Genomic DNA, 12,815 nt, shown 5'->3' with positions numbered 1-12,815 from the left:
TAAAAACAAATAAACATCAAACATAAAATGAAATGAAAATGGTTCATGATAAACACAATACCACACATAAAAGGAGCAAAAATATTCATATTACATGTAGATGTAGGAATTATAAATGAAAATTACTGTGACATATGCTACTATATTTACCATTTTTTAAATATCTTTGTTTGTAATATAATCTCATTAAAATAAAACCCAAATGTGTTGTTTATTTGCAATAGGTCACGTAGATCACTTGCGGAAACTGAAAGACCGTGTACTGGAATTGCGAGTTATCCGATGCTGGTACAGCTGGAGTTCCACTTTGTTTATTCACTGTACTTACTATCAAACTTTTGCTACCTCCAGGATTATTTGTTGGTAATGTTTTGCACTGATTTTCATATTACTTAAACAAACGACAAAGTTGAGCATAATAAATGATTGCAATAAGAGGTAATGCAGATGCTGAATGGTTTATAAAGCATAGTGCACCAAAGATATTTAAAAGTCAAAAAACCTTTAGTGCATTTAAACAAACTCACAACTAAGTAAAAATCTTTGCCATATTACAAGTTTTAAACAATTTTGGCATAGCTTTGCGCTGACCAACTGCTAACCAGCCAGTATATAATACAACAGTTACCAATAAGGGAGAGGACTTTCATGACATTGTGTGTTATCTATATGGGAGAAGCTGAAAGGTTGCAATGCATTAAAGAGTCTAGGAAAGGCATGTAAATATGTTAGTTGAGGTATATTGCTGCTTTGCATGAATTTTCATGGGAAAGCTTTTGCTTTTTCATTAGTTTAAATTGCAAAATGTTACTGCTGGGTTTTACAAATTACATACATGTATTGTATTTTTTAGAATATTATTTATTTTCAGTCCAGTAACATATTTTGCATTTAAAAGGAACAAATTCCTAACATCAAAACTCACATGCAGATGAAAACTCATTATTGAAAGAAATTGAAATAATTTTTTTTTAATTATGCGGCAGGGAAAAGCAATAAGCAACAATATAAAGAATGAAGACATTTGGATATTATTTCTCTTGGCTAATATTTTTTCGGGGGAATATTTTTCTGAATGAGTCATATTTCAAGCATTTACCTCGCTTGCGACGTTTTCTCCTAGATAACAATTCTAAAACAGGACGGAAAAGTGTACAAAGAAAGCACCACAGTTAAAACTGGGCACATTCAACAAAACTCACCATTACATTGTATATGCAAAAAATCAAACCACTGACAATAGTTACAATTATGAAACAAGACACTTAATTCCATGGTTCAAAACAAGAAGGCAACAATATCTCTATTTCGCTAACCTGATTAAACTTGATTTATCATTTGTTCAGCTCAGAGTATTCTATCATGATTGTTTAAGTCTATATACATATACTTACAACTTGTGTAGAAGACCACCCATGGAGTATTTCTGTGATTTTTTTTTTAAATATAGACCTGGCATAGGAGATGTCATAAAAAAAAATGAGTAAGCACCACAAACAACAGAGTAAGGCCACTCACAAAAATTCACAACAAGAGTTCCGCGGTCGGAGATGACCGCATTGAAGCCGGATTTTTGATTTAAATGACAGGAAAGTACCTTTCGTGTTTTTGTCAATGCAATACTTAAATTACTGAAATATTGTTCAAAGGTCAAAATGAAATGTAAGTACTTTTCAAGGCATGAGCAAACCTTGTGTTATGTTTTGAATGCATGCATATACATGAACAACAATAACATTTAAGGTCACAAATATGAACTTGAATTGACAATTAGGAAAGTTTGATCTCAATTTTTTTATTAGCAAATTAGTAACATATTGTTTGAAGTTTCCATCAATTTCATTATCAAATGTACTTTAACATTTTTACATTCAAGGTCACAGTGACCTTGACCTTCAAATGAATGACCTTGAAATGTCCAGTGGTTACTTACTAGTTCTGGCCAACCTTCATGTCAAGTTTCAAGACTCTAGGTCCAAGCATACCAAAGTTATAACAACTTTAACATTTTTACATTCAAGGTCACAGTGACCTTGACCTTCAAATGAATGACCTTGAAATGTCCAGTGGTTACTTACTAGTTCTGGCCAACCTTCATGTCAAGTTTCAAGACTCTAGGTCCAAGCATACCAAAGTTATAACAACTTTAACATTTTTATATTGAAGGTCACAGTGACCTTCACCTTCAAATGAATGACCTTGAAATGACCAGTGGTCATCTGTTAATCCTGGCCAACCTTCATGTCAAGTTTGAAGACTCTAGGTCCAAGCATACCAAAGTTATACCATGAAATAAGAACTTTAACATTTTTACATTCAAGGTCACAGTGACCTTGACCTTCAAATGAATGACCTTGAAATGACCAGTGGTAACTAACTAGTTATGGCCAACCTTCATGTCAAGTTTCAAGACTCTAGGTCCAAGCATACCAAAGTTATAACAACTTTAACATTTTTTATATTGAAGGTCACAGTGACCTTGACCTTCAAATGAATGACCTTGAAATGACCAGTGGTCATCTGTTAATCCTGGCCAACCTTCATGTCAAGTTTGAAGACTCTAGGTCCAAGCATACCAAAGTTATACCATGAAATAAGAACTTTAACATTTTTACATGCAAGGTCACAGTGACCTTGACCTTCAAATGAATGACCTTGAAATGACCAGTGGTTACTAACTAGTTATGGCCAACCTTCATGTCAAGTTTCAAGACTCTAGGTCCAAGCATACCAAAGTTATAACAACTTTAACATTTTTTATATTGAAGGTCACAGTGACCTTGACCTTCAAATGAATGACCTTGAAATGACCAGTGGTCATCTGTTAATCCTGGCCAACCTTCATGTCAAGTTTGAAGACTCTAGGTCCAAGCATACCAAAGTTATACCATGAAATAAGAACTTTAACATTTTCGAGCACGCCGCCACCCCGCCCGCCCGCCCGCCCCCCCGACAACATCAATCTATAAGCCGAGATTTTTTCGAAAAAAATCCGGCTAATAAAAGTTAAAAATATTTACAACAAAATAAATTTTAATTGTGTATGTGCCTGTGTTTGAATTAGAATTATAATTTATATATAACTATTATACACCATTATAGTTACAACATCAATTATTTCACACTATCCGGGATGCTCTGGGTAATCAAGAATTGCTACTGGTGTGATATGAAAACTAGACGGAACTATAGGAACTTTGAAAACATCCAAAAAACACACAACAACAAGAAGAAACCACAAACAAAAATCAAGTGCAACTATTATTTTTACCTTCATCATCCATTGCCCAACTCTCATCTCCAAGAAACAAACGACGGGCGAGATTTCTACGGTACCAGGCTTTCGGAAATGACAGGATCTCTGAAAGTCGCCTCATGTCGTACTTGAATGCTGCCAGGCCTATGTCACACACAGCTTTATAAAAAAGGAAAAACAACTGCTCAACAACAATATCATATTACTTCTTATGAGCATGATACAATTCTGCAATACTATAGGGAGGTTTTATTTAAAGTGCTTGATAGTGTGTTTTTTTCACGAGATACAAAATTTATAAAATGTTGAATGGCCGCGTTCACACAAATGTTTTATTCTTTTAAACAGGGATTTATTGGTAAATAACAACATAATTCAACATTGCCATCTTTTAAAACTGAAAAGCTTCCAGAATAAACTTGATTATAAAATCTAAAGATTTACTGATTTGCACAGTAGATAAACATGAGGTTTGTCACCCATGCATCTCCAAAAAGACTCCATACCTATAAAACCTCCTGATTTAAGCTCAATTGCATGTTTAAACACTCACGACTTTGTTTCCTGGGCCTAGAACCAGTACTTGGTGTCTTTGTTTCCTGGGCCTAGAACCAGTACTTGGTGTCTTTAAGGGAGATCATCACAACACTCCCACAGTCAGTAGGGATCAAACCCATGACCTCCCGGTCGCTAGGCAGACACCATATCTACTATGCCAAAGCAACAATTTAGCCTTTAATAATTCACCCTCTCACTTCGACAAAGCCATAGTTTTGATAGCGATAAAGCAACAGAAATGATTAACAAGGCACATACTCGAGAATCTGACTATGTTACACTTCTCTGGTGTGGCCTTGTCCACTTTGAGCTCAAGTTTGCGCGTGCGAGAGATGTTGAGGTTGACATACTCGAGGTTTAGACTCAGTGAGTCCTTCCTCTGAACATCCTCCAATACCTTCTGTTCCTCTATACTGCCTGCAGAACGAGAGAGAGAGCATGTGTGCAAAGTGTCGTCCCAGATTACACTTTTCAGTTTGCAGAGGCTAATCAGGGTCTAAACTGGATTCCATAAAGCAGAAAGTGTCTTCCCTGATTAGACTGTGCAGACTGCACAGGGTCATCTCGGATGACACTTTACACACATGCATAAAGCCCTGTTTTTTAAGAAGGAAGCTAATTTCAATGATCAGTATGGCAGATGATGTTTCAAATAATAGAACAAGTGGGTTTTCTATTTTTACTTTCCTCTAAATTATGTCAACAGCTGAAAAAAGTAACCTGGTAGTCCAGCTTGGAAAACCAGCAAGAAGCACAATGCGGTAATTTTGCCTGTTTTTCAAGGTTTGATACAGCAAATATTTTGTTAAGTTTGTAGACATGTTGCACCAGAGCAATACATGGACATTCTTCTGCCAAAGTTTCCAGCAATAAATGTACAGCAAACTGACAAATAGCGTTCGCAAAATGGACAAAAGAATATCAGATTTTGCCATAATAACACTTGTGCAATAATATTAGTTTTCATAACAAAATATTGTATCATGTAAGATTGACACTGTAATCGTGCTCAGTCACATTTGTTTAAGCAGTCATATGTAGCCAGAATGAAATTCACTATAAAATTCACACAAGCAATATACCAAGCAGTCTAGGCGAGGCAGACTGGTTTTTTCTCTGACCCCCGCCACCATAGGGATGGAAGATGTAGAGGGAGAAGTCAGTGAGGCAACCAGTCACACTGAGGCCACCAGACGAGGTCATCATTCCAAGGTCAGAAGCCGAGCTCAAGCTGCGCAGTTTTGTGTCGAGACCTCCGCTGGTTGTACGCTCCCGCGCTTTCTTTGATGCTGATTGTGTGTTGACTGCAAATTTAAATTTTAAATGACTTTATATTTAAATTACAAAACTTAATACAATCAAACTACGATAGTAAATCTTTGTGACTTTGTTTATTATTTTAAGGGGTCAATAATAATCCTGTGTTGACTGATTCCACTTATCACCTCATATTACTTAAAAAAGTACCAATTTAAATATTCACATCTTTGTGAACTCAAGTAAAGATTTCATAAAAACAACATACTTCATTATTTGACAGAAACACATAGATACCACATTTCCATAAAACAAAATATTGGAATGAGAGGTGCTATGGAAAAACGTAGCTTAATGCATGTCTGCAGAAGCTAATCAGGGCCGACACTTTCTGTATTTAGGGTATTATTCGTTTAAGTGAAGTCTCTACTTAGTGAAATCCAATTTATGCAGAAAAAGCCGTCCCTCATTCGCTTGTGCCAACATGCATTAAGCCCTATTTTCCCATTGTGCCAACATGCATTAAGCCCTATTTTCCCATTGTGCCAACATGCATTAAGCCCTATTTTCCCAGAGCAAGGTTCAAATATACCTTTCACTTTCACTGGTGAGGGGCCCTCCACTGAGGCAGGATTGGTTTCAATATCTGAACGCTTTGTGGAAAACACGAATTCAAGGGATGGGACCTGGTGAATAATTGTTGTGATTCATGAATACATGTTATTGCATGTTTTTATGGATATTTATGTAAATGTAAAAGACAGTAGGCAGTATAAATCAGCAATGCGAATACCTGTATGTCCCCTCTTGTTGCAATCTATTGAAGACTAAAGAAGACTTTACTAGTTACCTGTAGGAGGCATTCTACGCGTGACACAGGCAGACAGTTGAAGCGTATAATGGAGGGCTCCACGCGTATGAACACGATTATGTCTACCGGGAACTGGCCCAGGAAAGTAGGAGAGCCTATCGACATGTAGGAACCGTTGAGGTCAGAATCAATCTCGTTCTCCTTAACAGGCTGACCTGAAACATGTATACATCACCATAACAATGTGTGATCTGTCATGTTTATAGCAGCATGGGTGGGAAAATCGATTCTCAATATTGTCTGGTTTGTCCCAAAGCATGCACACCAAGTGAACATATTATTATGATCAATATAGTTGCTTAATGAAAAAGTTGCTAGCAGCATTATTTTAAATCAAGGTAAGGAAAAAATTTGACTTTGCCACCTCTGCATCAGTATTATTTTTTCTTATCAAGTCTGGAATAAAATAAAACAAGGGCAATTGATTTTTAGTTTCTGGAATGATTTGATGATAGACTTTCACATACAATGATAATATAATACACTTTCATGATGTTTAGTGTTTTTTATATGCGAACTGTTGATTTAAACGAGTGGAACTGTATTATTCCTTATAGATCCTAACCTTATGGTAGATTTTGACACTATTTTTCGTACTAAATATAATTTGTGTATACATTAACACACTTGAAATCCTTAACTACTAAGTTAAGTAGTTAACTACTAAATCTTTAACACCTGACAGACAGGAACTGATCTACTGCAGGGAGCCAGAATATAAATACTGTAAACTGACCTTTCTTGACCTGTGAGCAGAGGGCCAAATAAGATGCGTATTTGCGTGAAATACGCATGAACAAAAAGAAAATACGCATGACTTAAAATTTTGTTGAGTAAAAAAACTCCTGGCTAAATTCCGATTACGCATCAAGTGCAATTTAAATGCGTATTAGCCGTTTATATATGCATATAAATTCATGTAAACATGACTGGTTCCTGTCATTGTGTCCACACCGGTAAAAACGTAGTGACATCACCATTTATGTATAGAATGTTGTTCCCGACCTAATTTACTCCTCAGTCAGAACGGTATCACTTCATTTTGGCCCATGATAAAGGCCGATGTTGACACAACGGGCTCCCCGCTGCATTGTTAAGAATCGATATACGCTTATGGTGAAAACATCACATTCGATAAAACCAGAATCGCACAACTTCAAGCATATATTTTTTGCTATCAGTTCATCTCTTGTGTGGCACTATGGAAAACCTGTTTCCTTGAAGCACTTTTTAAAAGGCAGCCGAAATACACATATAATAAACAAGTTTTACGGATACCACCTGCTTACCATTCAGATAACGTGACTAAGCACATATTTAAACTGTTAGATATATTGAAATCCGGTTTGAAATCAATGAATGCACTTGAATCATACAAAATGTGAAATCTTGCTGCTTGCTTGTTTCACGATCTGTGCCGTCCTGACCGGTAGTCTCTGTCCCGAAAGCGCTTTTGTTTTTGTGACGTTTGCCACAGCGTCTGCATGTGTTTGTGTTGTATTGCCAAATCAAGACGGAAAAAGAGATAAACGGCTGCTTATAAGCCAGGGCAAAAAAAACTACAGAAAAACTGTTGAATAAAACAAACGTGATTGCTTTATTGAGTTAAAGACTGCTTGTTATAGCGAGTTAACCCTACATGTACAATTTATTATTAATTCTGATCCGTTAAACATAAATACTCCTTAAAATTATCTGATTTTGATTTTTACTCATCCCTTACAAATTTGATGAGTGAAATACCCCTCAGCTGAAAACATTATCTGGAGCTCTGTCTGTGAGGTCATGGACAGGGTGATTGGTTCCATTGGTTGCTCTAGATAAACCAGAAGACAGGGAACCAGACCTTAAAAACTGTATACTGACCAGTCTTGACCTTTGAGGTCCATACAGGGGCAATAAGACAGGGAATCAGATCTTGAATACTTTATACTGACCTTTCTTGACCTGTGAGGTTAAGGACAGAGGTATTGGTTCCAATGCTTGCTCTAGGTAGACCAGCAAGCAGGGGCTGATCACCATCTCCTACAGGGAACCAACAATATGGGTTACACATAAATACAGACATTAACTTAAGGTAATACAGGAAATGTAAAAACAATAATTAAATCAAATTCTGACATTGATTTCATGAAGTTACCTAAGCATATCCAGGAAATTCTGCTTCCATTTCACAGGTTAACAATAGAATGAGCCAAAACTTTCTTTAAAATATTCTTAATGTTACTTAGACAAAAATAATGTGGTAATTCAACGAAAAATAGATTAATTAAAGCCTTAACAATTTCACATACACATTTGCTGCTTTGAAGTTACCAAAAATCCTTTCAAAACTATATTTAGCAACACATCAACATGATATAAAGTAATATTGTACATACCCTAAAATACTGACATACAATTTGTTTGGCTTTTATAAACAAGAGGGCCTAAAAGGCCCAAAGTTGTTCACCTGAGATACAAACAAAGTGACCTGTTCTGTGCAGCCTAAGACATCATTAGAACAAATGTTCTGACCAAGTCTCTTGAACTATAAAAGTATCTTTTAGAGTGCTAATAAGGTTTTACTATGGCCATATAAGGATAAATTCCCCGACCATTGCCGGCAAAGTTTTTCAACAGACCAGAACCATTTTCTAACTTATCCAAGATATCATAAAAATAAATGTTCTGACCAAGCTGCATAAAGATTGGACAATATATGTGACTTTTAGAGTGTTAACAAGTTTTTACTATAGCTATATAAGGAAAAATGCCCTGCCCCCTGGCGGCAATGTTTTTCAAACTCGTCCAAGATATAATTGGGACAAATCTTCTTACCAAGTTTGATTAAGATCAGACAATACATGTGGGTTCTAGAGTGTTAACAAGGTTTAAATATAGCCATATATTGCCATATAAGGAAAAATGCCAGCCCCCTGTTGGCCATGTTTTTTTAAACAACCAGTACCATTTTCGAACTCGTCCAAGATATCATTGGGACAAATCTTCTAAACAAATTTCATGAAGATCAGACAATTAATGTGGCCTCTAGAGCATTAACAAGGCAAATGTTGACGCCGCACAACGCATTATGGACAACTGACAAAAGGTGACCAGAAAAGCTCATCATAAGCAGATTGTGCTCAGGTGAGGTAAAACTATAAAGCATCCATTCAACCCACTTCAGGCAGCGACTGTAGTGATAGCCATGCATACAGGTTGGCCTTCTTCACTCCTCCACGCCTGGAGGACAAATTCATGGAGTCGTCCATCTTGCTAGATAGGTCAGGCGTCTCCCCACCATGATCAGACAGAGTATTTGCCGGAGAGTTCACATGGTCCGTCTTGGAATTGTAACGAACCTTCAAAATGTGTTTGTAATTAAAATGCTTGCATGAATATGCAAACTTCAGAAACTTCTGTTTGGTTGTTTCTGGACTTAATGCCGTTTTTAACAGTATTTCATTCATATCTATTCTGTCATTTTTTTACCCTTTAACACTTAGATACTGAATTTTTACGCATTTGTAGTCCCTTCGAAAGTTAAATTTAATGAAATACCTTTCTTACCAAATTCAAGTTTTTAAGGCTTCATTTCCAACCCTTAGTTACTGATGAGCAGCAAACAGCATACAACCTGAACAGTTACTCGCAGGCTGTACTGGTTTTATGCTGGTTGCAAAAGCCATTTTCACTTTGCTTCTTATGGGGGTAAGGGTTAACTAACATTTTACTGGGTGAGCTGATGTAGAAGTACTTAATGCACAAACATATGTCAGTAACTGATAACTGCCTTATTTGAATCAGAAGTACCGGTAGGCAGATATTGCAGTTTTCATATGTATAGCCCCATTTAGTGCTCAATGCCTGACCAATCAATAAACTGGGAAGAATTGAAAAAAATTCATAAAGGACCACTCAAGGGACATTATTGTAAAGTTTTTTTTCTGCTCAGCGGCTTAGAACAAGATGTCTTTTAAAGTGAAAGGTGACACAATAATGCACAGACTGACACACAGACAGAAAGACACTTTCCCACTTGTTCACAACAAGCACAATTATAATGCTGTGGTGAGCTAAAAATATGATTAGATGAAATACTTTCTTGATTTGGATATTACTGGCCTATTTTTCAATGTTAATTTACCTTTACATCAACACCTGGTAGGAAGAACACGGTTGTCTCTATGACTGGTTGCTGTGGTGCAGGTGTTTTCTTGCTACTTGGTATCTGAGAGGCTGACTCTTGCTTCTTCATCTTGCGGCGACCAGTGGGAGAGCCTGGAGCCTCTGCACCTGGAGTTGGAGTCTTGTCTCTCTTGGTCCTACATAGCAAAATAAAGTACTCTGATTACTTAAGTTTTTGGACGCTTAAAAATATTTAAATTTTTTCATGTCAGAAAATTAAGATACAAAAAATATTTAAGAAATACAGGTGTCCAAAAAAATTGAGACAAAAAATACTGGTGTTAAAGAATTTAGAGACACTAAAAATATTGCATTGATTATCGAATACAGGTATGCAATATATATACTGTCCATTGTTTCAACGAATAATAGCATGTGCTTGTAAAAAAATACGCCTTACAGTATAAATTACTTTTATATATGTTTTACTTTAAGCTGCTGGGCCATTGCATATTACTGGTATACACAGTTATTTACCCAATAACGCAAAGGTTATGGTCAATTGCCTTAAGGCATTTGTCTGCCAAGTTTTATGACTTAATCCGGTTGTAAAAATGCATGATCAAAGTGTCACCAGATAAGGGCAGAATTCTGGCAAAATAGCAATGTAAAATACACTGTCATAGTCATTAATTATGGACAAAAAACCCCTAAGTCAAAAAATTGAGAGTCAAGAAAATAATTTTTTTTGGCTAAAAACGGGGCTGTCCAAAAATGTAGTGTCCAAAAACTTACAGTAATTACGGTTAATAAATGATGACCAAAGTATGAGTCTCATTCTGGGAAAACAGGGCTAAATGCATGTGCCGACCAGAAACGACACTTTCTGCCTACTCTCGATTTTCGCTAATAAGATATTCCTTCCCAGAACAAGGCTCAAATAGTAACCAAGATACGCTGAGATGATAGCATCTTTCTACTGAGAGTAATAATTTTCTGATGGAGAATTAGGTTATCGTGAATGTTGTGCAATACATTTATAAGTCAGCTATTTTAAGATTTATTATTTATTCAAGGAAGAATATAACGCTCATAGGTCCGTCAATAACAGCATTTTGTTATACAAATAATGAAACTGAAGCTGGTATGAGTCAACTAACTTGAATAAACATGAAATGCAGAATAAAAAGCGCTTTATAAATTTTAATTAAAAATTACAATACTTCAAAATCAATCAGCTAAACAGAGGAAGTTTTCCACTCCTGTATGATGAAATTTCCTATGATACCTTTTCAACTCTTCCTCACGGGCCTCTTTCGGGTGCAGCACACACTTGCCGCTATCAATTACAACCTTCACGTCGAGTTCAAAGTCAATGTTGGGCTCAATCACAGACCTCGAGCCTCCACTGCCGACACTTGGGTTGGAAAAGCTCCCCTTTCTGCCGCTCTTCTCAGGGCTACTATCCACTCTGCAATTAAGTTTACTAATTTGGGCTACTATTCACTCTGCAAATAAGTTTACTAATTTGAGCTGTTATTCACTCTGCAATTAAGTTTAATAGTATTAGGCTACTATCCACCCTGCAATTAAGTTTTACCCATATTGGGCTACTATCAACTCTGCAATTTAGTTTACTAATATTAGGCAACTATTCACTCTGCAATTAAGTTTACTAATACTGAGCTACTATCCTCTTTGCAATTACATTAACTAATAGTAGGCTACCATACACTCTGCAATTACACTTACTTATTGTGGAGTTTTGTTGTTAAGTACTAACACAAAAACTGAATCTGCATATTTCTACAGAACATTTTTACCCTGAATAATGGAAAAGAAATAGGCTTGAAGTTTTGATTGAAACTCAGAAGCCCATTAAAAGAAATGGTTGCAAATGGAGTAATATCTAAACCTGATGTTTGCCCAAAGGGGCAGTATTACACAAATCCTTGTCACAATTATTACACTTAAACAACAATGGCATCTAAGAGTAATATTAACTTTAACTGTAGAGTAATATGTTATCGAGACTTAAACCTGAATCATATTAGATGCATGGTTCTGAGAAAATTATTGACCCAATCTTGGTAATGTGAAGATATGAATGAACAAGCAAATTCGTTGAATTGATATCCTCCGCAAAATAAATTGTGTTCATGGATGGGTGTAAATCTCTTGATAAAAACTATTGTAATTGTTTTTGTGCATTGAAATTCTCCTCATTGATATCTATACACCCATGAAGTGTCATGTTGAAATCTTGTATCGTATTGAGATAAAGCGCTGAAATGTTACATCATACAAAAACAACAAAGGGCAATAACTCTAATTTAAGAAAGTGTAGGGTTATGGTTCTTGTGCAGGGCACTTCTCCTTATTGATATCTATACATACATTTAGTTTCATGTTGAAATCTTGTATGGTATCTGAAACATGGCCCTGAAAAGTTACATCATATAAAAAAACAAAGAGAAATAACTCTTCTTTAAGAAAGGGTAGGGTTATGGTAATTGTGCATGGCACATCTCCTCATAGATATCTATACACCCATAAAGTTTCATTTTGATTTCTTATATATATTTTCTGAGATATAGCCATGAAAAGTGTGTGACAGACAGACAGACTGAATGACGGACAGACGGAATGATGGACAATGCCAATGTATACCCCTGCACCTTTGGCATGGGATAACAACAGAAGTGGATATCAAGACATAATATTGCACATAAACCATATTAAGGGCATAACAAGAATGAGAGG

General features: G+C 36.1%; 1 protein-coding gene across 1 annotated transcript in view; it reads right to left on the bottom strand.

Moving 5' to 3' along the window:
• The window catches only part of LOC127877959 (transmembrane protein KIAA1109 homolog), a 151,506-nt gene that overhangs the window by 33,947 nt on the left and 104,744 nt on the right, over positions 1-12,815 (bottom strand). Inside the window, exons 57-66 of the mRNA XM_052424284.1 lie at positions 11,341-11,523; positions 10,072-10,249; positions 9,107-9,286; positions 7,880-7,967; positions 5,922-6,097; positions 5,664-5,757; positions 4,897-5,118; positions 4,073-4,231; positions 3,272-3,415; positions 1,100-1,132 (exon numbers count right to left, since the gene is read on the bottom strand). Of these exons, the coding sequence (XP_052280244.1) occupies positions 1,100-1,132; positions 3,272-3,415; positions 4,073-4,231; positions 4,897-5,118; positions 5,664-5,757; positions 5,922-6,097; positions 7,880-7,967; positions 9,107-9,286; positions 10,072-10,249; positions 11,341-11,523 (1,457 nt within the window). The remainder of the gene's footprint in view (positions 1-1,099; positions 1,133-3,271; positions 3,416-4,072; positions 4,232-4,896; positions 5,119-5,663; positions 5,758-5,921; positions 6,098-7,879; positions 7,968-9,106; positions 9,287-10,071; positions 10,250-11,340; positions 11,524-12,815) is intronic.

This window comes from Dreissena polymorpha, chromosome 4 (genome assembly GCF_020536995.1).
Source record: "Dreissena polymorpha isolate Duluth1 chromosome 4, UMN_Dpol_1.0, whole genome shotgun sequence".
In the NCBI taxonomy this organism is placed as follows: domain Eukaryota; kingdom Metazoa; phylum Mollusca; class Bivalvia; order Myida; family Dreissenidae; genus Dreissena; species Dreissena polymorpha.
The sequence above is the reverse complement of the archived record's forward strand: the minus strand, read 5'-3'. Positions and strand labels throughout refer to the sequence as shown.